The sequence below is a fragment of the Notothenia coriiceps genome, unplaced genomic scaffold (genome assembly GCF_000735185.1).
Source record: "Notothenia coriiceps isolate Sejong01 unplaced genomic scaffold, NC01 NC01_scaffold00012941, whole genome shotgun sequence".
In the NCBI taxonomy this organism is placed as follows: domain Eukaryota; kingdom Metazoa; phylum Chordata; class Actinopteri; order Perciformes; family Nototheniidae; genus Notothenia; species Notothenia coriiceps.
This window is the reverse complement of record NW_011345642.1, coordinates 276,221-301,787: the sequence shown is the minus strand read 5'-3', so window position 1 is coordinate 301,787 and position 25,567 is coordinate 276,221. Positions and strand designations below refer to the sequence as shown.

Genomic DNA, 25,567 nt, shown 5'->3' with positions numbered 1-25,567 from the left:
AACAAATACATAACGCTTACACCAAATTAAAAAGGAAAAGGAATTACAATACCTATAATACAAAGAAACAAAACCAAAAGGCTGTTTGTTTGCAGCTGTCATTTTAAATGTTCAAAGAGCCCACATCTCATATTGATCTTTGCAGGGTGTAATTGGTAGGGCATTATTTTTTAAACATAGTATTAAAAATAGATAGGCTAACTGTTTTCTTTATGCTTTAATTGTGTGTTTGTAAAGCCCTAGAAGGAGCAGATCACACAAGTCTGCAATTTAGACCGGTCCCAAACCATTAAGAGTTTAAAAAAAAGGAAACACACCAGAAAGTCTGTTATAAGATATATTGGGAGCCGGCATCGCACAAGGAACAGATAATATAAGATGAGATAGAATAGAATCTAATAAAAAATGATGAGATAAGATCGGATCGGATAAGATAAGTTAAAGCAGCAACGAGAGCATTTCTTTGCCCAAGATGCTGGATGCAGTTTTTCCAATTTTTCTGACTAATCTGAAGTTATTTATTTTTCCTTGTGAAATAGCACATGTTACCTCCTCAGGCATATATCAGTATTAGTTCTTGTTAATCTGTGGTTTGTGGGTAAAAATATGCGTAATTGGCTGGAAAACCAGTGCTAAATGATACTACCAGGCATATGCACAGATGCATGAAAAATATTTAGCACTATCACTGCTTTTTTCCTCAGCGGTGTGATCAGAATCAGGAATCCCTATGATGCGCACCCTGATCAAACAAAAGTGGATGCTACCTGCTGTGATCAATAGGAGAAGCCTAACTGCAAACTAACACTCGAGTCTAGAAAAAATCAAACATTGGATGACAAAATTTGGGCTCTATGCCTGTTGAGAAACTGGAAGCAGAAAGGCAATTTTATGGCACAGAGTTTATGCATATTTATTGTCCAACTTTTTGATTAGCAATTCTTGATTAGCAAAGATCAAACCCACAACCGAAGAGCTGCTGAAACGTTGCCATCAAGGCTACGCTTTCTGAACTCAGAGTCCCTCCTCAGTGGCTTTATTTCAATAGGACTGTTTGTAAGAGCAATGCAATTTGCAGACAGAGCCGTGGGGCTTTAGTCTCAGCTGCAGCCGTGTTAAATGTTTCCATTTCCCATGTCTAATAACAACAGAGGTTTTATCGGAGCCTGCTCGGACCAGCTGGTCCCCGGTGCTGGACCGGGGCAGAGCTGGACGGCCCGGTCCAGGGAGACTCCCCCACGTGTAGGAAGAGCGAAGGGAGAGCCTGCCCCGACATGGGCTGCAGCTACATGTGTAAATGATTAACACAGTGGTGATTTCCCTAGTGATTGTGGTCTGAGGTGAAATCCAAAGTTGTTGTTGCACGTGTTCATACATGTCATGTGCAACATTACATGTTGACTGTAAGAGCATGCACTGTTTGCATGCAGGGGAGAGGAAAGCCCTGCATATCTCGACCAATCATCCATCGATCTCTTTCTACCAGTTATGTTTTATTCAACATCTTCGTCTTTTACCGTCGCCCTCTCTCCTCCTCCCATTTCTTCCCAATCCTCTCATTATTCTTTGAGTGTCGGCTTCAAATTAGAGGGGGAGCAGGAAAGTGGCACAGCGCTCACGTGTGACCTTGCTGACCCATTCTTCATTTCCAAAGCATGCTAAACAAACAGGCATCACAGAAGGCATCTATAATTAATGTCCCCTGACAATTTCCTCATACATATAACAAGCTGGTGACGTAATCTCCGGGACTCCCTGCATGTAGGCCTCTCAGTTATTCTCATTGCATCTCTTTACCTGCTATGCTTTTCATCACTTGTTACTATACATTGTTTACTACCATGTTAACAGCATGGCTCGAGAGATTGCAATGTCCCTTGTTTGGCGAGCACTCTAGACTGATACATCAAGTAGTAAATATCCATAACAATTATTGGATGCATTACCATGAACATACATTAGTTGTGCCTAGATGATGAATTGTTCTGACTCGGGGGAACCCCTGATCTGATGCTGCCGTTACGTCTCATATAAATACGACCAAACACCAAACCAGTCACCAGCCTCAGCTGTATTGGGCCTAACAAAGATAGAGAACATGATGAAGATGATACCTTTTGAGCATCAGCATGTAAGCGTTGTCTTGGTTAGCATGTTAGCATGCCGAAGTTAGCTATAAGCTTTAAACACTCAAAGCTGCTACCAGTCTGCAGTCTCATAGTAAGTCTCACTTTTAGGATTCACGTCACAATATTGCTTTTTCTCAGATATTAGGCTTAATTCAGGAAATAAAATGTATAATAAATATAATAAGCATTATACCTGCTAAACATCAGTGTGTTAGCTTTGCCATTGTATGCATTAGCAGGTACATCCTCATAAAACTATGGCTGGAGACTCTTTGTCTTTGTCTCTTTGTATCCCTATAGGAGGAGTACGTTCAGCCACAGACTCATCCCTCCACGACACAGCACCAAGCGCCTCGGACAGTCCTTTGTGCCTGTAGCCATCAGGCTGCACAACAAGGGGTGAATAATGTAAAATAAAAATTATATAAAATCACTGGACATAAATATACACTGTTTCCACAACCCATGTTAATATATTAGTAGTAGACCAAATATGTAGATAGATATGTCACTATATGTATAGATGTCCATTTTCACTTGTCACTTTAACTCATTTCGTACTTCATAATTTATATGACCAAATATGTATATATGCTGACAGTTATTTTACTCTTATTTTTACTCATCTCGTCTTTTACTATTATTATCACTATTATTTTAATTTTTTTTCTTGATTTGATTTTTGATTTTATTAATCTGTGTGAATCTCCGTCCTGTTTTTCACGCTTACCCTGTTGCTGCTTGTACAACTGAATTTCCCCAAGCGGATTAATAAAGGTCCATCTTATCTTATCTTATCTTATGTTTTCATTTTGACTGTTGCACCGGTTCGCCATTTTTGTGCAAGCAACATTCAGTTTAAACCACAAGTTTAAACAGTTTCAAAGCCCCATATGTATATCTGCTTTGTTCTGCTTAGTGACGCAACCAAATATAAACACTCAAAATAAACTTTGTGGCATTTGAGGAAATAACACAACTTTGGTTTTGCATGTTTGTGCATGTCCGCCTGTGATATAGTTGAATACATTGAGAATGTGAGTGTTGGGTCCCCAGATAATGTGTATAATGATGATGTAATGGGTCAATATAACACACACACACACACACACACACACACACACACACACACACACACACACACACACACACACACACACACACACACACACACACAGTTGCTCATACACTGCACAGTTTTCCTTCTGCTAATCTCCTCCATACATTACTGCAGGACGTAATGAGGTCAGCTGGAGGTATAACCACGCTTCATAACCAACTATATATACATAACAACCATCACCTGCCCTGGTTTAGTTTGCAGTCACCACATTATACTTGCACATTGAAAATACCCTCTCATATGTACAGTACCTGTTGTTCTGTATTGAATCCAAAAGCAAACAACAACCCACACACAACACTTCACGCCAATTTCAAAGCGCCAGAAGATTACATCTAATTGAGTTTGTGCGACAAGGACCAATGATGATGTTGTATTAAGTACTGCAGAATAGGCAGGCATCTCCCCTGTGGGGGTCTTTCACAGCTATAGTAGCTACAGTTGAAGAATCACCTTTCCATGTCCCATATTTCTCCGTGATCAATTCATGTCAGCTGGACATATTTTATTTAACACTTAATCGCGTCGCTCCCCTTCCTGCGTCCCCTGCAGCTCGTTTGTTGACATGTAGAAAAAAAAAGAAATAAGAGCATGTGATTGCTCTTTAAGCTCCTCTCACCTTTCCTCACCTTTCCTCACGTTATCCTCTAATTCAAGAGGCATTCAGCAGAAGGCCAGCCATTGTTGGACTGTAATAATTCTTCTTTTCATACGGTGACCTCCATCCGAAGTGATGCCATAATTGGATCTCCAGGAAAGGTTTTCAGATTGTTCTGCTCCTCCTTTGTGATCGCCAGTATTTTAACTTGTGAGTTTTCTTTCAAAAAATCTTCTCTCTTCTCTTTTTCTTTGTGTCTTTAATCCTGTCTGCCATCAGGTCCTTGTCACTACCGGCATGCTCTACCTTTTAAATGATAAACCGTATCGCACTCAGACAGCATAGCAGAGTGTGGTTGTGTTTCCTCAAACCTGCTAAGAGGTGTGCGTAGGCCTTGATTGTGCTGAAGAGGCACAGAGAGAGGAGAAACACAGCTCTCTAAATGGACATGATTTTTCACCATACTCATGCATAACCTGCTCTGGTGTGTGTGGCAACTCCTAAAAGCCCTGAGGAGTCTGCAAATTGTTGATAGCAATGATAGTGATAATATGTATCCGCACGTCTGACTGCATATCAAGAAAAATATATAAAATTGACATGTTTTTCGTGTCATGTCTATGATTGCACAGTAGTTCATGTGGAGAGAGATGAAGGCAAAAGGACTGGATTGGTTTTCAGGGCATGAATGTGAGAGCTGAGAAAAACACCTCTGTAGCAGTATGACGTGTGGATAGAAATCACTGGTGGAAGTCATTACTTTGAAGCTCTTGCTAGCATGATAACGTTATTACTTGATGGACAAGTTTCCAATGTAGCATTATTGTGTTTCCTGTTTTTATTAAAAGATGCATTTCTCAGTACAATGCAAGGAATCATTGAGTTTGATTTGATAGTAAAGTAAGTGTTTAGTAAGCTACATAATACTCATCAAGTCATTTCCGACTGGTATAATTAGCTGCCTGCTCCACATTAAGACTGTTCAAGTTGGATGAAGCAGAATATACTGTACATATCTTATTTTTTGACCAAAGTAAGTCTGTCATAAGAAATATCTGACTTGTGCTGTGAGTAATACATTTCATCTGTCGGAGGGGGGGCGACTTCCCATGGCGAAAAGAAACCTTAAATGTTCCTCCGCAGTAATGACAGTAGCACTTGAGAGCAGAAAACATAAATCAGCGACCTGACAAGATTAACTATCAATAAAGTACACACACCTTAAATTGCTTTAATTTGGCATATCCTATTATTCAATGTTGTTGACTGTTCAACCGACTAAACAAACACTTGTAAGACTTCCTTTTGGAGTGTGTCATAATTGCTTTATTATTCTGTAGACCTTCAAAAGCAATCTATACAAAAGGGTCCCATAACTCCTCTCCAGCATTGTACTGTGTGTTTTTCTGCTACATTGCCTTCATTAGGGCAGTAAAAGCGATAATGCAGCAGAAACTGTTAGAGGGATAACACAGTCTATTCATTCGATTTGTATGGACTTTATCGTTATGTTCACGATGGTGTCCTAGTGTGCATAATATAGAATGATACATTCCACTTTTCACAATAAACAACCAAGGCATTTATTGGAAATGACTGACTGATAAACCCCAGAAGAGGGTCTTTCTTTAGAAGCACTGTGTGTCAGCCTTCTGCTCATTAGCACATTATAACTAGAGATTCAGACACATTCACACTGCATGGCAAATTAGATTTAGTCCCAACCCCCACTCCCACTCCCACGTCAAACCCACAGATCACATGTGTACTGTAACGTTTAGGAAATGCTAATAGGATTATTTGGATACTGCTTGTCCACTCATTATTGAATACTTTATTACATCAAAAACAATCATGAGGTTACTGAATATACAAATAAATAAAGAGATGTGCCCTAAAGAGACAGATCGGCAGTATGACTGACACACTATCATTTTCCACAGTCCATTTATCTTTTCTTGTCTGCAACAGTTTTAATCTCTTTTCTTTCCTGGCCCTCAAACAGGAACCCCTCTTTCTCTCCACGAGCCTCCCTCAGCTCCCAGCCTCCGTCTCTCTCCCTCACTTTCTAATGTTCAGCATACCCTTGCTCTCCATCCACCTCCCTCCCTCCCTCCCTCTTTCCTCCTCCTCCTCCTTCTTCTCCTGCTGCTCTCTCGACTCGCTCTCATTCCCCCTCACTCACACACTCAGGCAGCATCCTCCCCTCTCCACTTCTACCTTCATACTCACCTCTCTGCTTCTCTCGCCTCCTTTCTCTCCGTCACCTACTAACACATTTCATCTCTGGCATCTCCCAGTCTGTTGTCTCCCCTATACCATCACACACACACTCAACCTCGTTGCCTTGCGCAAACCCAGGCGTGCACACACTCATGCTGATTGGCACCCAAGGACAGAGCACCCTCTCTCCCACCCCGGCGACCAGGCGGTTTGCTTGTGTGGCCAGCCGGCTTCTTGACACTGAGCTCAGCTGAGGAAGAGGACAAAGAAGAGGCCATGGAGCACAGCCACATCTTCCCTGTTTTTTCCCCAAATGACAGCAGTTGGAGCCCAGAGCAGCATCCCTCTGAGTTCGCCCAGGGGTGCCCTCTCGGACCACTGCCTGTCATCTACTACAGCGTCCTGCTCTGCCTCGGCCTGCCGGGTAAGAGATGTGCACACAGTGTGTGTTTTGATGTCTGTGTCTAATCACATGCACGTCTCATTCTGTGTTAATTTGCTCCCCAGCGGGATGCAAGAGTCACGCTTTGCATCTTGAAACGATGTGTACTTGTCTGCCGGTTTGAGTGAGTGTGTGTTGTGCACAGCTGCAAAAAGTGTCACACACACACAGACACATGCACACACTGTTGATTTGTCATCCTGACCTTGTGGCAATCACTTGTGCATGCACACTTATTTTGTGTTTGTCTGTGCTTTGCCGGTCCGTTTGGAGGTGGTTTTGTACATGTGTCTTTTATTTAGGTGGAAATAGTCACGCACCACTTAAACACATTGTGCAAAGCGTAATTAAATCTGATTCATAACCTTTAAAACAGCACCTTTTCTGTTAGGCTGCAGTGGTTCTGGCGATGGGTGCATGACAGAGTGTGTCTGTAATGAGTCAGGCTTGACCTCGGGGACAAGTGTGTGTTACGTGGCTCATCTTGATGACCTGCATTAATGACACTTCCTTGTTGCGTCCTTACCGTTGACTGATTAGTCCATTCACAGTCACTGTCGGACTCATTTACTGCCTCTCTCCCACTGCGTGATCTATGAGCGCTATCCTGCTCTCACACAGGGAAGCAAAGAGGTGTGTGCATACTGCATACATGTGTGTATTTGAATGTGTGTGTGTTTCAGAGAGAGAGGCAGGAAACAGAGGTCAGATAAAAGAGGAAAAGTGTGAATGTGGGGTTCAGTGAGGTTAGAAACATCCACCCTGCTTCAGCACAAAAAATGCTTCAGGTGCATCCAGCGTTTTACTATTCATCCTGATTCAGATAAATACATCTAATGACTTGTATTGTCTTATTTGTGCTAATACATTAGATTAACGTAAGCTCTGCACCTCTCCTCCTTGATAAAGACTCGGAGTGAGATGTTGTTTTGTCCTGGTTTAGAACAAATCTGCAATGCATAATGAAAAGCCTTAGTACGCCAAGACTGCAGTTGCTCCACAAGATTTGCAGCCGTGTAAAAGTAAAAGTCTACTTTGTGATTAAATCTAGTCTAATTAATCATCCTGGTTGACAAATGAAGTCTCGCACATCATTTAATTGTTTTCTTGCCTCGAAAGTTTTATCTGTTTCTGCAGCTGAAGTCATCTTTACAAATGCGATGTAGGTTGCTAATCACTAAATAACACTAACCTGGGAGTGTAATGCAATCTTACGTCTGAAATAATAGTTGAGTGCAGCTGGCTGATATTTTCGCAGCAGCCGAGATCGACTTATTTAATCACTGTGACGTTCCACTCAAGCCGAATCATAAATGTTTCATGAGTGCGGCATGTGGGAGGAGTAGTGGTGTGACTTAAAGACTCACACATACACAGACACTCTCAAAGCATTTGGAGCCGTTACCCTTGATTATCAGACCGTTTTCATTAGTTATTTAAAAGCAACAGGGCTTCAGAAGGTCATCATCATGTCTGTAAGATTCTTGCAGACTTTGACCTTTAAGCTGCAGACATAGAAGGGTCGCTTCGAGAGCACAAATGTGAGGGTGTGAAGATTGAAGGTGATGAGGAAAGGGATTACGCAACTTCATTGGTGGGAAGTGTGTGACCTAGGGAAATGTGATCAACCGACATCTCAGGTTGAACAGAATGGAGTATGGGGAGGACAAGGACACCAAGAAGAAGAAGAAGAAGAAGAAGAAGAAGAAGAAGAAGAAGAAGAAGAAGAAGAAGAAGAAGAGCGGAGTTAAAAGAAATAGATTAATAACAGCAGAGGCAGTGAAGTAGCACCTCTGAGCCCGAGTGGAGGAGACGACAGCGCTGAGACGAATTGCCACATTTTTTATTAATTGCTAACTCTCTCTCTCTCTCTCTCTGCTCACCACACCACACTGCTTGAGACAGAAGAGACATGTGCTGGCATAGCAAACAGAGACACGGCGGAGTTTCTGACATGCAGGGATTACAGAATTTAGGCCTGCTGTTTGTACGGTACAGTGTGTCTCAAAGCACTCACATCTGAGACACTGACTGTAGAGTATGTTGAAGATGGTGAGTGATTTTGTGTGTCGTAACTGGGTGTTAAAGCTTCTCTGAATATCCGGCCTGATACAGCTGCTTTTATGCAATGTGTTTGAGTGGAGCATTCCTCAGGCAGGGAGTTCTTTATGATGCCGTTTATAGACTCTTTACCTGCCCACGTGCAATTTAAATTTCAACTCGAGGTCACTGTTAATGCTTGAATATTTATTTAATTTGCATGCCTTTAAATTACTTGCACATATTCCAATGGTTCAATGTTTGTAACGTGTCTTTGCAGCAGGGCACAATGCAACTAAAAAGATTACATTATATTACATTAGTATATCAGATCATCACTGTGTGCAAGCAAATCATTTGTGTTGCTTTCAAGTGCTCACAAAATGTGCTATGTTAGGTCATTGTGAATGAGAGTTACAAATTATTAATATTTGGTCATTTAAGTTGGAAGGGACATAGAAAAGCGCTATATAATTTAAACTATTATTATTGTTATTATGATTTTGTCGGAACCAGAATATGCAAATGAATATCAACTCTCAAATGTCATTGGCTAGCTTTTCCAGTGCTTATACGTGTCAAATGAAGAGGCTCAGTTGTCAAGCATAATAATCCCTTTTAATAAGTGTATTTTGAATATGTGTCAACAAATGGTTGAATGGTGTCGACATGTCTGCACATTGTGCCAGCAGAAATGTGCACGTGTCGCTCCTTCCCAATCGCACAGCAACACGCATGAGCCCACATACTTAACAGTACGTTGGTGCGTTCCTTCCCTCTTTCTTGAAGCCCCTCCATGTGTGGCTGTCGACAGTCAGCGATGTGGCACACGTGAGGGAAAATCTCCACCTACTCCAACTAATCCCTGCACCCAAAAGGGGAAATGATTGAGGATGTTCAGCGTTAACAACCCTCTGTTCCACAACACAGTGCAGATCAGGGGTCAGCCGCTACTTAATGAAGAGGTGAGGACCTGCGATATACAGTTTGGACTATTGATCTGTCAATGTTCACAGAGAGGGCAAGGTGGGATTGAAGCTTGTTAAGAGATACTATCCCTCTGAAGAGTCAAGTGTTAAAATGGACGAAGAGGAAAGGATGGGAAAGCATGTGTAAAAGATAGCGAATATTCAGTGTATCAAATGGAAAGAGATTTCTGAGCTCTGGTTTGTTTCCAGTCTGAGAAAAAAAGAGGGGAAGGGAAGGACAGAGAAAGTGACAGCTTGTGGTGGGGAGACGAGCCAGGGGGGGGGGAGGACGACGACGACAGAGGAGTCAAAAAAGGAGGGAGGCATTGTTTCAGGCAATAAAGCGGAGATGTTGTCGAGTGAAGTGAAATACTTTTTGTTGAACAGCTGTCACCATTGCTGAGAACCCAATTCCATGTGTTGTCTGACATTTTCTGGAAGACAATATTCGTCAATCTGTGGATAATTATGGCGCTGCTAGATCGACATTATCTTAATATATTCCTTTTTTCTTCATCTCTCATCCATTTACCCTTCTTCGCAGCTCTTCTTTACCTCACATGCCCTCTTTCTCACATGTTTTTTCAAAGCTGAAATCTCATTAAAAAATGTGGAGAAGGTCCAAAAGCACATCATAACTGTTAGCATTGTTTACGAGCCCTTTGGACATGAGAAGCTGAGTTTGTCAGTTCTGCAGTGTCTCATCAGCAGCAGCCTCGGTGTAAAGACAGTCGTCTCCACCACACTTTGACTCATTGTGGCCTGTCTGTGAAATGAATGGCTGTTAGAGGTTAGCAGAGGCAGAGCACTGCAGCAGCATCGATATCATTAGCAGCAACCAGGGGCTTATTTCTCTCCTAATATGCCTTAATAATAATAATCGTTAAATATCTATTTTCTTTTCCTATCCTTTTATTATTCTCATTGTTTCTGTATATTTCTTACTTTGCATCTTTCTTTTTCTTTTGAGCTTCCTCCTTTTCCTCATTAACTCTCAGATCATACCCATCAAGCTCGCAATAAAATGTGTTGGATCGACATTATCACATTGTCATGGCATTACAGGCCTGATTTTTATTGCAATTTAACTGCGCGAAAACAGATTTGACACTATTAGGGAGTTTGGACCTAATTCTGAACAGTTTAAAAACTGTCAGCTAAAACATTGTTTTATCTTCAATGCATGTTTGTGTGGCTTTGCAGCAGGGATTTGGTCCTGGTTTCTGTTCCGGGGAATTAAAAAAAAAACCTCCCTGCTTTATGTCCCGTCTGACACTTAGAGAAGACAAAAGGGAAATGGTTGTCATCAGGAACAAAGTGCCTGTGACCTTTGAAGCAAGCTTTGATTTTCACCTCCTATGTTTCTCTCGCCTCTCTTCCTTTCCTCCCACCGCCTCACCCCTCTCCTATATACCCCTCTCTGTCTCATTCTGTTTTTTTTTTATCTAATCCTTTCCTTCAATTCCCTCTCAATGGCCTGTTCTCTTTTAACTCCCTGTGACCTTCTTCACACCACATGTTACATCACCTTCCATCTATTTCTTCATCCCTCTCTTCTACACTCATCTCCTCTTATTAACCTCCGGATAAGCCATCAAAGCCAAACCTCAATTTCCTCCAAATGACAAAAAAAATTAATTATTCTGCGTATGTAAAAGGAGCCCCATGATAAAGCTTAAGGACTGGTGTGCGGCATCTCGTGTCTTGCCACTGGTTTCAGGGGGTTAAGACGCGTAGTTTGTCGACTGCCCGTCTCAACACGTTGCATTAGTGGCGGGATGAGTCAGCCTCGTTACACACCTCTGGGAGCACTCTCTGCCTTCTCTTTCCCACTGAACAACGTCAATGGCCCTGTCCCTTGTCACATTAGGGGAGCAGCAGGGGGAAACACAGACACAAAATAATTCCCACACACAAATACAGAAGGTTCACCTGTTTGAACACAAACACACACACACAAAAGTTCATAAGCAAATGTAGTCAGACAAACACAGCTCTTTCTTTTCCCCCTCTCAGTTCGAGACAACTATTTTTGCCAGCAAAGATGGACTCATTTTGCATGTGTCTCCATCTGAATGTCCAGGCATGAGATGTACATGTCTCTATACTCATGCTGTGTATGTGTTGTCATCGAGTATCTGTTCAGAGTGTGCAGCTCTCCAACTCGTCTCTCCGCCTGCTTGGCCCCTGAGACGACAGAAAGAGCAGGAGTCAATTGTAATGAATGGGCAACCCAATGCAGGCTGGCTAGAGCTAAATGGAAATGTCAAGCTCGCTACTGATCCCTTTTGTTTGTCTGTAGAAAGCCCCATCTCAACGGGAAGCCCGAACAGAACAATACCCAGCCAGTGACAGTCAACACCTCACTGTTTCCATTTCAGTTCACCCCTCTCTGTTTAACAAAATATTATGTGGACAGAGAAAGAGATAAGTTCGAGAATTTGGCGGGCAGAGGTGCAGCAAAGGAATGGAGGTGGTTATAATAATGGTGGGGTACATTGTGAAGGGTTTAAAATGGACCTACGGGAAGTTTATGAACAGCTTAGCTTAACAGCAAACCTTTCTTGGAACAAAAAACACTGATAAGATCCTTTGAATAAACTTGATGAGAGGCAGCAGGTGTGTGTACATTACACACTTACAGCTGTAGCAGCTTTATGAAACAACGTGTGCAAAGAGTCAATAAGAACCAGCAGTAGGCTAAGCCAAAACAAAAAAGGTAATATCAATCAGCTAAACAGATATGCGAAGCAAAACTGAGATTAGACCTTTGATTGTTCCTCAATACTCAAAGAGTTTTATGGACACCACCAAAGCAAAAAGACACAGAAGAGCTGCAACTAACATTCATATTGTATCTTTGATAAATGTAGCATTGCTCTCATTGATATCTAGCATTAGCCAAAATGCAACTCAACCACCACTGTTTGGTTAGAGGTTTGGTTGTGTTATGCAGGGCCGGTTCTGACCTATTTGCTGCCCTAGGCAATACTTTAGCTGGCCCCATATTTGAAGCGCCCCTCATGGATCGATGCGCCCTTAGCATTCGCCTTACGTAGCTTTAAGCTTTTAGCCTAAATCATAGATAAGAAGAGGTCATTTTCTTTAACTCAGCAACCCAAATTGTTAGGTTTTTTTCATTGGCAAACTTTTAGTTTTCTCTTGTACTTTATTTTATTACCAAATTTTGGTAAAACCATACTTCAAGGATGCTTGTCAGCTTGATCTTGACACATAAAGTACATAGTGTTGGAAAATTATAATAATACAACCCAGTCTCACGGCGGGAAGCGTGTGGCGCAGTGTTTAGAGCCTTGGAGTTGGGATCATGGGGTCACAGGTTCAAACCCCACTGCAGTCAGCATGTCGTTGTGTCCTTGGGTAAGACACCCCAAATTGCTCCTGTGGGGATTGCCCACAGTAATGAGTATGTAATACTCTAATAATAATAGTACGTCGCTTTTCATAAAAGCGTCTAACATGTAATTTAATCTATTGATTCGTGTTCACCAACACGATAAATAAATAAATAAATAAAAAAATAAAATAATACTTTAATCCGAGTGTGCTTGCTTTTCTCTTTGGAAGTCATCACATAACGACATTGCAATACACGGTTCGGCTGCATTAAATATTACACATCTGCCGTAGTTCCCTGATTAGAAGACTTCTGGACAAACTGGAAGAAATGCCACCGAAACTGAATATGTGACGTGGATCATAAATATATCAGCAATTAAACAACATCTTCAATTTCTCTTCACACAATGCGTCTCCTTGCAGTATCAATACTAATTTGGTTGCCTTTTATATTTGATCCAAAGATAGTTTATATTTACACCATAACGGTGCACAGCTGATATAAAAGGACTTGTACTTTTTAAAGATATTACTGATTTTCTTTGAATATAAGAAAGTAAATATTGAGTTGAAAGAATAGTCAAGGGTTTTGGGTGATGGGAGACACATCTATGGAATCAGAATTGCAATAGCTTACCATTAAATGACAGATATACCTTTCTGTCTGTGATGTTTTACAAATCAGATATTAATGTGTAGAAGTAAAACATGTGAAATAATATAGCAATATCCTGTAAAATTATGTTAATAATAATAATGCATTTTATTTATGGGCGCCTTTCAAAGCTTTCAAGGACACCTTACAGGGCATAATTAAAAACAAGCAACAAAGAAGATCACACAGTAATACAAGACTTAAAAACAACAATCAGTTTAGAAAAATTATTAAGATATTGAATATGCCAAAAAGGTGTGTTTTCAGGCTGGATTTGAAGGTTGCGAGTGAGTCCATATTGCGGATGTCTTGTGGGAGACAGTTCCAGAGACGGGGTGCAGAGTGGCTGAAGGCTCTTGACCCCATGGTGGTCAGGCGGGCAGAAGTACAGTGAGCTGGAAGGCAGAGGAGGATCGGAGGGCACGAGAGGGAGTGTAGGTGTGAAGGAGTTCAGAGAGATATGGAGGTGCAAGAGTGTGAAGGGCCTTGAAGGTGAGGAGCAACACTTTAAAATCCATGCGGTATTTAACGGGGAGCCAATGGAGTTGTTGGAGAACCGGAGTCAGATTAATGGAAGGAGTTCTGGTAATGATACGGGCGGCTGAGTTTTGGACCAGTTGGAACTTACACAGGGATTTGTGAGGAAGACCAGAGACGATGGAGTTGCATTAATCGATACGGGATGTAACGAGGGCGTGGATGAGGATGGCAGTGCTGTTGGGTGTAAGTGATGGGCGGAGGCGGTTAATATTGCGGAGGTGGAAGTAGACAGATTGAGTGATGTTGTTGATGTGAGCTTCAAATGAAAAGGTGCTGTCAAGGATGACACCCAGACTCTTAACTTGCGGGGAGGGTGGGACTGTGGAATTGTCAATAGTGAGGAAGAATTTGTCAATTTTGGCCAGAGTGGACTTGGAGCCAACTAAGAGAAACTCAGTTTTATCACTGTTAAAACATGAATAAAACTACACATCTTCAGATGTTATACATACATAAGTGTCCTACACTAATAATAAAAAGTTATTATGGCATTGTATGCTGTGTGTACCTTGTGTGCACCGCCTAGTCGTTAAAGCACTTTTTTTAATACGTTATATTAGATGAAACAAATATTAAGAGTACATACAAAATTCGGGGGAAAGTAGAAGGTCAATGATAGAAATATAGAATATAAAAAATCAAGAAGATACTGTAAGTGATCTCTACAATAAAACAGTTTAGTGCAGGATGTACAAAGATATTAATAGGTGGATGTGCAAAACAGAAAAACGAATTAACCTTTATCTAAACATTAAAGAATACTTTAGGTTACGCTCTTCTTTTAAATAAGAAAAAAGCTTTGGGGGTATCTATCTACAGATAAATATTAAGCCTGACAAAGTTCTTAACGTCTAATATATTGCTTTCCTGCAGTGTTAACTATGTTGAAGCACTTATTTTAACTGACATTATACATATGAATTATACTCTTATAAGATGTATGTAGATAGTATAAGAAATGTGCAGAATATGACAGTTTAATGGTGGAGGTATACACACATATTGATAGATGTCTTGTAATGCACTGCTGAGGAACCTGCGACCCAAGTTTTTCATGCATTGCATAACTTCAACGTTGTGTATATGATATGTTAGTAAACCTTTACAAATCTTCAAATCTTGAAAGGGATGTGCAAAATAGCCATTATATACAGTCTTTAATTAACTATTAGTAGAGAATAACGAGTAATGAATATACTTTATGGATCTGCAGATAAATGTTTAGTCTTCTCAAGCACCAACTATCAAATATCTCACCTGATTGTTGGTACTTGACAATCACCTTCCCTGAATTTTACTCAGGTGTAACTAAAGCCTGATTTAAGGGTTGTTTATATTTCACATCATTAATCAGAATCTGCAAAGTAACTAAAATAAATGTAGTGGAGTAAAAATACCAGGTTAACCTCTGAATTGTAGTGGAGTAGAATTACAAAGTAACAATGAGCTGTCATGTGGGTATATATTAATGCTGCCCATTATGGACACAAGCAATTTTCACCCATTTATTAATTATATGTTTAACCAGTGTGTTTAATACTGGCAACTTCTAATTGTGGGAACAACAAAAACTTTCCCAGTAGAGATGTCCCATAGAACATTTTGCGAAACAATAGCCAGCATGTGTAGTTCCGGGGGGTTGAGGACCGTTAAAGGCCAATTTTGGATAGTCCGCCGTGGTTTCGTTCCATTTCAAAGTGCTGTTTGACGCTCGGCATAACCTTGGCGCACTGCCAATCCAACATCCAACCCCAGAGCTTGAAGATTAATCACGGGGTTTGTGAAGCAAAGGGACTGTAGTCCCAAACGATAGCTGAGGATTATGGGTAGTGTAGTGTCTTCGGCCATAAACTCCGAAATGTTTTTCGGATTTCATATCGCATTAACACCATATCCCAACGTGCATTGCGGCTAAAACATCCAATCACCGAGCTTAAACCATAGCTGAGGATCTTGGGTAATCAGTTCAGTGGGTGTGTATCATGGATGTATAATAAGAACTGGAAACAGCGTGGGAGGCGGGGTCTTGTTAATTCCTATGAGAGTTGCTCATTGGCGCTTGAAGACAAAATGGCCCAACTTTTGAGAGAGCGAAACGTCACCAAAGTATTCATATAATCATATAATCCGTTCTTATTGTGCATCCATGGGTAAAGGTAAAACTCATAGTACTGAACACGTCACATGAACGTGCCGGGCGGCGCGATCCCGTGGGTTGGATCCGCGTTCATAATGCAGAGAAAAATAACTCTCAGAATAACGTTATTATCGAGGGCGGTGGTGGCGAAGTCGATAGGGACTTGGCTTGGCAACTGGAAGGTCACCAGTTCAAGTCCCAGTAAGACCAAGTGCTGCCGAGGTGTCCCTTAGCAAGGCACCATTCCCTACACTGCTCCCCGGGCGCAGTTCAAAATGGCAGCACACTGCTCCACTACTGTAGGATGGGTCAAATGTGAGAAACAATATCCCCACGGGGATTAATAAAGTATATTTAAAAAATATATATATTAGCACATTTTACAACTTGAGGACCGAATGTTTTTAATAAGGGCTATACAAATGTTCAAACTGGGTAGTTTATTGAGTTCTAAAAAAAAGTATCCAACGATTTACAGACGTCTCTTTCCCGATGTTAGTCAATGGGAAAAAGTATTTCCGGGCCAAGCGACTGATAGGGAAGTGTAGTCCGCCGTTTGGCCACAACGAATATTTTCCTCAGAGTCCGGCGCACTTCCTGGGGGCTTGGTGTGTATCGCAATTACCTCATTCATACCAACGGTGTTTCAGGGCCGGTTCGGAGCTGGAGCTTGAAAAGCACCGGGTTTTCCTGTTCACGCTGCAGCGGAGCAGCCTCTTAGCTCCGGAATCCGGTTCGTTTCAAGCACCAAAAATGTTTTCGGCTAGAGCAAAAGCACTATACGTCACGCTTACGTCGATGCGGGGGCNTGAAATCCGAAAAACATTTCGGAGTTTAGGATGGTTGAAGACACTACACTACCCATAATCCTCAGCTATCGTTTGGGACTACTGTCCCCGTGATTAATCTTCAAGCTCTGGGATTGGATGTTGGAGTGGCAGTGCGCCAAGGTTACGCCGAGCGTCAAACAGCTCTTCGAAATTGCTTAGTGTGTTTCGCAAAATGTTCTATGGGACGTCTCGACTCAGAACGTTTTCGTTTTTTCCCACAATTAGAAGTTGCCGGTATTAAACACNGCGGAAACCCCTCACAGCTCACACCGACAACAACAACAATGGCCGATTGTGCTCCAGCTTCCTCTGTACCTCTTCGGAAGACCAGATTCCCAGTAGATACTATCTACTGGGAATCTGGTCTTCCGAAGAGGTACAGAGGAAGCTGGAGCACAATCGGCCATTGTTGTTGTTGTCGGTGTGAGCTGTGAGGGGTTTCCGCACGGTTTGGCTTTATGAAGCAGGCACGCAAACTGTTACGTCATTACGCAAACGATGACGCAATGACGCAGCACCAGTCGGACTCTGGGCGGTGTGAAAAGAGCCGGAGCTAAACCGAAGAACCGGTTCTGAACCTGAAAAGCTCTAGCACGGAGCTTGAACCGGAGTTGCGTTGGTGTGAATGAGGTAAATGATGCTCGAAATGTCCCATATAGGCCTACGTCTGTTTCCTGTTACTTTATTTTGAAATTCACTTCCTGACAGACAGCAAAAAAAACAGAGATTATAGAATTAAACAAATAAATAAAAACAAGGATAATTGTTTGTTATTGTTGAGTAAATAACAGTGTGTTATTTAGAAAAGAATAACAAATTAGAAGGAAAAAAAGATTGAAAAAATACAGATTTCATATAAACAGTCTATGCTCTGAGCCCCATTTCTTTTTTTGAGTAAGAAGTGGAACGTGTTTTTATGAACCCCACAGTCTTCCAAGACCCGACCGGACAAAAAGACGTGGTGCAGGCAAACGAAATGCCGTGAGACTGGGTTGAATAATATCATTGTAATCAATATATGTTCTTTGAAATTACTACGGTTTCTTATATTTATTCCTTTATTTAAACACGTGTAATACAAATGTAAGCATAAAAAAGCAAGATAATTAAATTCATTATGACCGTTCACTCTGGGAGCTGAGCTAAAGATAAATATCTCCAATACAATTTATTCTTGAAGCACATGCAGTTAAGAGGGTTATTACAGAAATCTCATAATGCTTATTGTGAAGATCTTTCTCCTTGAATCCAAGGTTGATCTAAAATACAATGTAATATGGGCCAAACTGATTAGCAGCAAAGAAGAAGCAAAAGACCGATAGCGTAGGACCAATAGCTAAAAAAAATAATCAATAAACACACCAAGATTCGACATGAAAGCAATTTAACTTGCCTCTGCAGGTCGGCCTGGTGTGAAAGCCGGGGTGACTGTGAAGGTGGGGGGTGGGGGGGTGTGCATCCAGCAGTCTACATGTACACTTATATTGGCCTGTCCAATCTTGTAAACTACTTTGACGTGTCATTTATGTTTATTGATAGATTGTACGTAATTGATCTGTGTGTATGTGCGTGCATGGACAGACATGTGTTAGTGTGTGTGTGTGTGTGTGTGTGTGTGTGTGTGTGTGTGTGTGTGTGTGTGTGTGTGTGTGTGTGTGTGTGTCTTCCTTTGCAAATCTTCCAGTCTGGGAAGGACATCTTTAGTCATTATCTGGAGCCGCCTTGTAATTTGTAATCAGTTGATCGTGGTTGAGGCTGCGAAGTGTGATGTACCAGACTCCTAGCTGCCATATTTAATCCGATCCCAGATCTATTACTGTCGAGGGAGGCAGGACCACAGGAGACACACACACACACACACACACACACACACACACACACACACACACACACACACACACACACACACACAGTGACAGCTGCTAAGTGCATTGATGTCTCAGTGATGCTGCAATGCAATTTAATGTCAGAGGCATCTTTGTCTGATGTCTTCGTGTTTCATCAGCGAGTTTTGCTTGTTGTGGATTGTTAGCAACAGTAGAGGATGGATATATTACTAAAGTACAGCATGTGAACTGAATCCATTGAAAAATATTTTGGCCTCTGAATTTTACACTTCATGTCACACAATACTGTCTCCTTTAAGACAAAGAAATGTCCAAATACTTAAAGGCTTATTCAGAATTAAAATCATATTCTTACTTACAAAAAACAATTTCAAAACAATCCTCATAGTATTTTTTTTCATTAGATGAAAGCTATTTATTTCCAAAATGGTCAGATATTCAGGAACTAAGAAAAAATATCATCCCATATGATGATGCATATGCCAAATCGTCCTGCTGAAAGTTTCATAAATGTATTAGGTTTGGTGAACCTCAAAGTTACACACAACAAGTTTCGGTGTTCCTTTGTTTGTTATAAAAACAGAGGGCTTCTTTTATTATTATTTTCAATTACATGATTTTATTGTACATCCAAGAAACACTACAGTGTTACAAACAAATATATTGTTAACTGTCTCCTCCAGGTTTGTGAAAGGCTCACAACCTTTAAACACAACTGCCAGGTGATGAAAATCACCTGGGATAATTTGCAAGGAGAGCAGGGAACTGAATAGGACAACAAAGAAAGAAGGCGTATAATGAGCCAATTGAATACAGTCACCACACTGAAGCTCTGCTCCTACTGTCTGATTCAGAAAACAGAGGTCACACTTTGGAAGAAGCAGCTTTGAGATAAATCACATACAGGTCTGGTTATGTTCTTTTCAGTGAAACATGTAGGAGTAGTAGTCCTCTGTCCTTGGATATTCTGCTCTCCTGTTGCAATACATAATAAATAATATAGGCAGGTAAAATTGTATCTGGCAACATGGAAGAGAAGGTATGATGGTATATGTCGGGGATATGGAGGGAGATTAAAAAGGAAGAGACAGACAGACGGGGTGTCCTTGTGCTTTGTTTTAGAAACTAAATTGCCGGCGGCAGGGTGGCAGGCAGTAGTGAACTCAGCAGATTGCCAAGACTGTGATACTGCACGTTGCCCTCCTGTTTTTTTGTCGTGGTTTTATTATTGATTCGTGATAACAGTGTGGCCAAAGGCAGAGGCAGGTGCTGCTGGAATGACACAGCAGGTGTAGATGAAGTGGAAAAGGGAAAAGAGCAATAACCAGAGGAGACTACACAAAAGGAGAGCTGGTTGAAAGTGGTGCTGACTGGGGAAGATAACAGATTTTTCTTTATGCACTGAGCAGCATGAAACTGAAAGTAAATGTTTGCTTGCAGCTTTTGATGGTGCTGACAATTATTTGTATTGTGTGTGCTAGTGCAGTTTAATTTGTCTGTTACCTTTAGTGTACATCCACTGCATCTCAATTGCTTTCATGTTTTGTGTTGCCTCTTTTCAATGGGCCTGTCCACTAACATTGAATTATTCTCTTTCCTTCCCTGCCCCAACCTGTGTCCACTACATTTCCAATCCTATCATACTTTCACTTCATTTCTATATTTCCTCCACCTATCTTCTTCCAATCACCTTCCCTAATCCTTCCACCACCTAGCTAACATCCTAACAGTGGTCATCCTGTCCCAGCTGGTGCTGCGTCGTCAGAAGTCCTCCTACAACTATCTCCTGGCTCTGGCAGCCGCCGACATCCTGGTCCTGCTCCTCATCGTGTTCGTCGACTTCATTTTGGAGGATTTTATTTTGGGCACGGCGCTGCCTCCATCACTAAACAATGCAGTGCAGGTTCTGGAGTTCTCCTCCATCCACACCTCCATCTGGATCACCGTGCCTCTCACCATTGACCGTTACATCGCTGTTTGCCACCCTCTGCGCTACCATACAGTCTCCTACCCAGCCCGCACACGGAGGGTGATCTTCGCTGTGTATATTGGGTGCTTGCTCTCCGCAGCGCCTTACTACTGGTGGCCTGAGCTGTGGCACAGCCTGTCCGGGGTGGGCGACGGTGATGGAGGAGGAGGAGAGGAGGGAAACGGGAGGACCGTGGTCCAGCATGTCCTGGTGTGGGCCCACTGCGCCACAGTCTACCTGCTCCCCTGCACAGTCTTCTTCTCCCTTAACGCTGTCATCGTGCGTAAGCTGCGCAGACGCCGCAGCTGCTTTCGTCTGCGTGGCTACTCTACAGGCAAAACCACTGCCATTCTCCTGGCTATAACCTCAATTTTTGCTGTTTTGTGGGCGCCACGTACCCTCATGATCCTGTACCACTTTTATTCCTCTCCTCCAGCCTCGCAGAGTGCGGGCAGATTGCTCCATGTGCTCACCGATCTGGCCAACATGCTAGCACTGCTCAACACCGGGGTCAACTTCTTCCTCTACTGCTTCATCAGCAAGCGCTTCAGGGGAATGGCAGCCAACGTGCTGCGAGCCCTGGTCCGCTGCCGGAAGCAGCAGAAGCCTTTCTACGCCAGCCACAACTTTTCCATCACAAGCAGCCCCTGGATCTCACCAGCCAACTCCCACTGCATCAAGATGTTGGTGTACCAGTACGACAAAAACGGGAAGCCCATCTGTATATCCTCTTGAGTCCTCAGCCATGGTAGCTACCCCAACCTTCAGTTGTTGGGAAGCATATTCAGGCATTGTCTCCTTGGTGACAAGCTCTGCTCCCTTGGGACTCTTCGAGGCTTGAAAATGTCAACACACCCCGAGAGCACATAGGTTCAGTTAGCTAGCTTTGAGCGATAACAAAGCGGTTGGCTAGCAAGATGGAAACTGCAGATCCGTACTTAACAGAAAATGGCCTCTTATGTTCAAAAAAGTATTCAAAAGGCAGCAACCAGCATCAAATAACTAATGATTATTTTCTCCATGCAAAAAAATACAGCTATTGTATGACTGACTCTAGACTTACGGACTGATCAAGGGATATCAACCCCCACCTCTCACTGACTTTAATGAGCCACAGCGCAAAAAAAATAAACTGGCAACTGTTATCTAGTATCCTCTGTGAAGCTTCAAATACTAAGACATTGATTTATTTATGGACGGTCTCTGTCGCACACTGCTGCCAACGATGAGGAGCTGCGTCTTTGTCCGTTGGGAGACATTCCCAAAAAGCAGAGATTTCCAGTCAGAGTCTTGGCACTGAACATCTCACCTCGAGGGGGTGACACCACTCAGGCAGAGTCATCAACGGTTCTGGCTGTGTCTCAAGCAATGTTCAAAAAGCGCTGTCATTTCCAGTTTAATATGCAGAGGAGTCTCAATGGCATGTTCATTTGGGCTACCATCAAATGAACAGCCCTACCTGACTTTTATCTTGTGTGTGCCAAGTTCATCCTAGCAGTGCAGGTCTCTCTGCTTACTGTTGGGTAAATATGTATTATTTGGTCATGGTAGACTGTTATTGTGGCTTCACATAAAAATAAGACAAAAAATATGACTTGTGCAAAGTGTCATTAAACTAGTAATCACATATCCAATATTAGGAAGAGGAAATTTCTGCTATGAGTAGATAGTCCTCTATTAACTATTAATGGTCCGTGATGACTTACTGTTAACCACTATCTGGATGAATATAATGAATGTAACAGCTGTATAACCCTTTAGCTTTTTTTGAAAGACTGAGTGATAAAGAGAGAGAGAGAGATGACGTACACATCTGTAATCCTTTATTTTTGTTTTGCTTTTCCTCATCCAAGGTTTTCTGCCCCATGGTGCAGCAGTGAATTTGGTCTCAGGGCCACAGTGACACATTTCAGCTCTGCTCATTCTGCTGCTGGCTGATGGCAATTCAGTAACATTTCACATCCAAACACAGTCACGTACATCAACTCTGTCTCAGTGCTGCCAGAGTCCTGCCCAGTAATAAACCATAAATGTTAACACACACTAACACTCACACACACATGAAGAACACACTTATACTCACATTGTGCTCTGTATTGCCCACAGAAAGAGCACATTGAGATCAATGCATTCTGCAGACACCTTGCAGCATTAGCAGCATTCATCTATCTAGCGAGAAAGGTACTGAGCCAAGGGGAAGATTTCTGTTGATATCTGCCTGAAGATATGAGACACATCAGGCTTTGTTTGAATGGATATGGCTTTAAATCGGATGAATGTTATGTGCGTCTGTCAGAGCTGATAAAGCCATGCCCTTCAAACTCTTGTTCGACACTCACGTTGGAGACACTTTAGGCGGTCACTGCAGGTTGCGATTAACACAAAGAGCTTGAACGTTTTGGCTGCTTCTCAAGAAGGTTATAATAACATTACTAACAAGCTTTATTGCTGAGAGGTTGCATAATCCTGACTTGACGAGACATGTCCTTTAGAGCAAGGGCTGTTCACCTTGTTTTAACAAATTGCCAGTTTAATGATATGAGTTAAATAGGTAGGTAACTATTGAATCTTTACCATGACTGTGTATTTGAGTGTATTTACATTTCCAACTCAGCGTCTTGCTGGGTGATGTCAAAATAACATAAGTATACATTTACTTTTTTAATGTTTCTCTTGGTGCTTAAAGTGTGCGTTTAAAACCCAAGTTCAACAAACGCGCTTTTCTTTTTGAAAACATGAAAATCTTTCTTTACATCTCTACCTCCCATTTCATTTGAACATGGTAGCAGTATATGGTCATATCTGATATACCAATCAAATTGCTCCTGCTACCCCTCCTGCATGCACCTCACAAGTAGGTAACATTTTGGCAAAACCTCCCACTATGTGTAGCAATGTCAATTTTTGTAACAGATCTGAGCAGATCAATTATATTATGGGCAAATTCAAAGACCAGTTTAAACTTTAAAAACTTTTTTTTCAATTCAGAGGATCGAAACACTTTTTATCCAAGTGCTGTTGGCACAATTTCTTATTCTTGGAAATGTCCAATATTCTTTCCATTCAACGATTTTGTAGCGAACCTGTTGCCCAACTTCCTAATTCCCTCCTTTTCAGTTCAGCTTTGCACTTCTTGACTGGCTCCTCCAGTCTCAATTCTTATTTATTTGTTCTTTACAAATTGATTTTCTTCCAAATTACTGTGTGAATGAGGGAGCTTTAACTGCCACTCTCTCTCTCTCACCTCCTTCACTCTGCAAACCCGCTGCTCATTCCTCTTTTCTCCCACTTTATGTCAAATGCTCTTGCTCAAAGTTAATTTCACAAGTGTCCTTTTTACTCGTTATCTGATAACCTTGAAGTCATCTGTGCTACATCGCTCCATGAATCCTCATCAGAAAATGGATCCATGCGGGTAGGGACCTTGAGATGAAACTATGTTAAATGTTATTTCATGGAGATGAACGGCCAAATGGTCGATAACTGATAATCAGTCAGCGAGCTCTTTGACTCCAGGTCCATCAAAAGTCATCCTTAGCAGTGTGTTGCATTTCATTTAGTGTAAAGGCTTTAAAATGCATTCTTTGATCCTTAATCAATACTGCTTAATGATCCGACAATGATCATTAAGAAGTTAGATAACAAGAAATTATTTAGGCTTCAGACTGAGGAACTAATGCCAGATCAATGTTGCCATGACATTCATTCTCGTGCAACCCTATCCATTTTAAAGCAATGTTAATGTGACATTTGTGGGAAAACCAGCGCCTCCCGGGGGCCTCCTGGGAGTTTCACAGGCATGCTGGGAAACCAAAGCAGATGATTTGGGGGTGTTGAAAGAGGGTCACATGCGGGTGTCTCTTCGTCTACCACGTGAGGCGTTCGGGGAGCATGGTGGGAGGTGTGTGTGTGAGGGGGGACCATGCCAAGTAATCACCCCTATTACATAAGAGAAAAGAAGTAATGCCCAAGATCTGTGTTTTCTTCATCCAGATATTAAAAAGATAAACAAACATAAATTAATCAGAGGATGGAATTGTATTTCCTCTCTGTCTCTCTCTTTACCTAGTGAAGCTCTACAGTGTGTGTGTGTGTGTGTGTGTGTGTGTGTGTGTGTGTGTGTGTGTGTGTGTGTGTGTGTGTGTGTGTGTGTGTGTGTGTGTACATAATGTCCGTCTTAAACAGAAAGAAGCTTTAAAAAGTGTTTGTGCCATAGGACCATTATGTATGTAAGATGTGTATTTATACTCAATCATGATGAATATAATTACATGCAGCACAGCATTATAAGGATATATCCATGAATGTAAACTGAAGCTTCAGGCAATTTTATTGGTATTTTACTGATTGTGATTTTCTACTCAATTACCTGTTTTGAGTATTTACCTTTGTTCCTCCATGGCAGTTTTTCTGAACTGTGTTTTTTGATTGTACTGGAGTAATCATAGGCTTGCATAATTCAGTTGTTCCTCCTAATGAATGTATTAATTGTATAAAGAGTATGTATTACTGTGTTGTGTGAAGATATGCAGAAAAGTATTGACTATTATCAATCTTATTGATTAAAGAAATAAAGAACAGTATCTCTATGGATTGAGATGTAGTGCTTCGATTGGGCGGTGTCTTTTTTCTACATGTGAGAAAGCACTCTTGACTTAAAGAAAAGAGAAATGAAGTGGTTGAAGGGATTCTCATTTCTGAACAAC

The 25,567-nt window shown here is 41.6% G+C and overlaps 1 protein-coding gene and 1 long non-coding RNA gene across 2 annotated transcripts; both read left to right on the top strand.

Moving 5' to 3' along the window:
* The first annotated feature begins 2,584 nt into the window (after positions 1-2,584).
* LOC104947703 (uncharacterized) lies at positions 2,585-22,154 on the top strand. Its single transcript, XR_798591.1, has 3 exons — positions 2,585-2,758; positions 21,898-21,902; positions 22,144-22,154. It is a non-coding gene; the product is annotated as an uncharacterized lncRNA (long non-coding RNA).
* gpr139 (G protein-coupled receptor 139) lies at positions 6,039-25,467 on the top strand. Its single transcript, XM_010773772.1, has 2 exons — positions 6,039-6,497; positions 20,608-25,467. Exons 1-2 carry the CDS (start codon positions 6,350-6,352, stop codon positions 21,594-21,596), a joined length of 1,137 nt encoding a protein of 378 aa, XP_010772074.1. The 5' UTR covers positions 6,039-6,349; the 3' UTR covers positions 21,597-25,467.
* The last annotated feature ends 100 nt before the right edge of the window (positions 25,468-25,567 follow it).

Bases quoted from the DNA above. Each gene is read 5' to 3' on its own strand.
- gpr139 (XM_010773772.1), top strand. From the start codon at position 6,350: ATGGAGCACAGCCACATCTTCCCTGTTTTTTCCCCAAATGACAGCAGT. The intron at 6,498-20,607 runs GTAAGAGATGTG...TCCACCACCTAG, and splicing joins GCTCTGCCTCGGCCTGCCGG to CTAACATCCTAACAGTGGTC.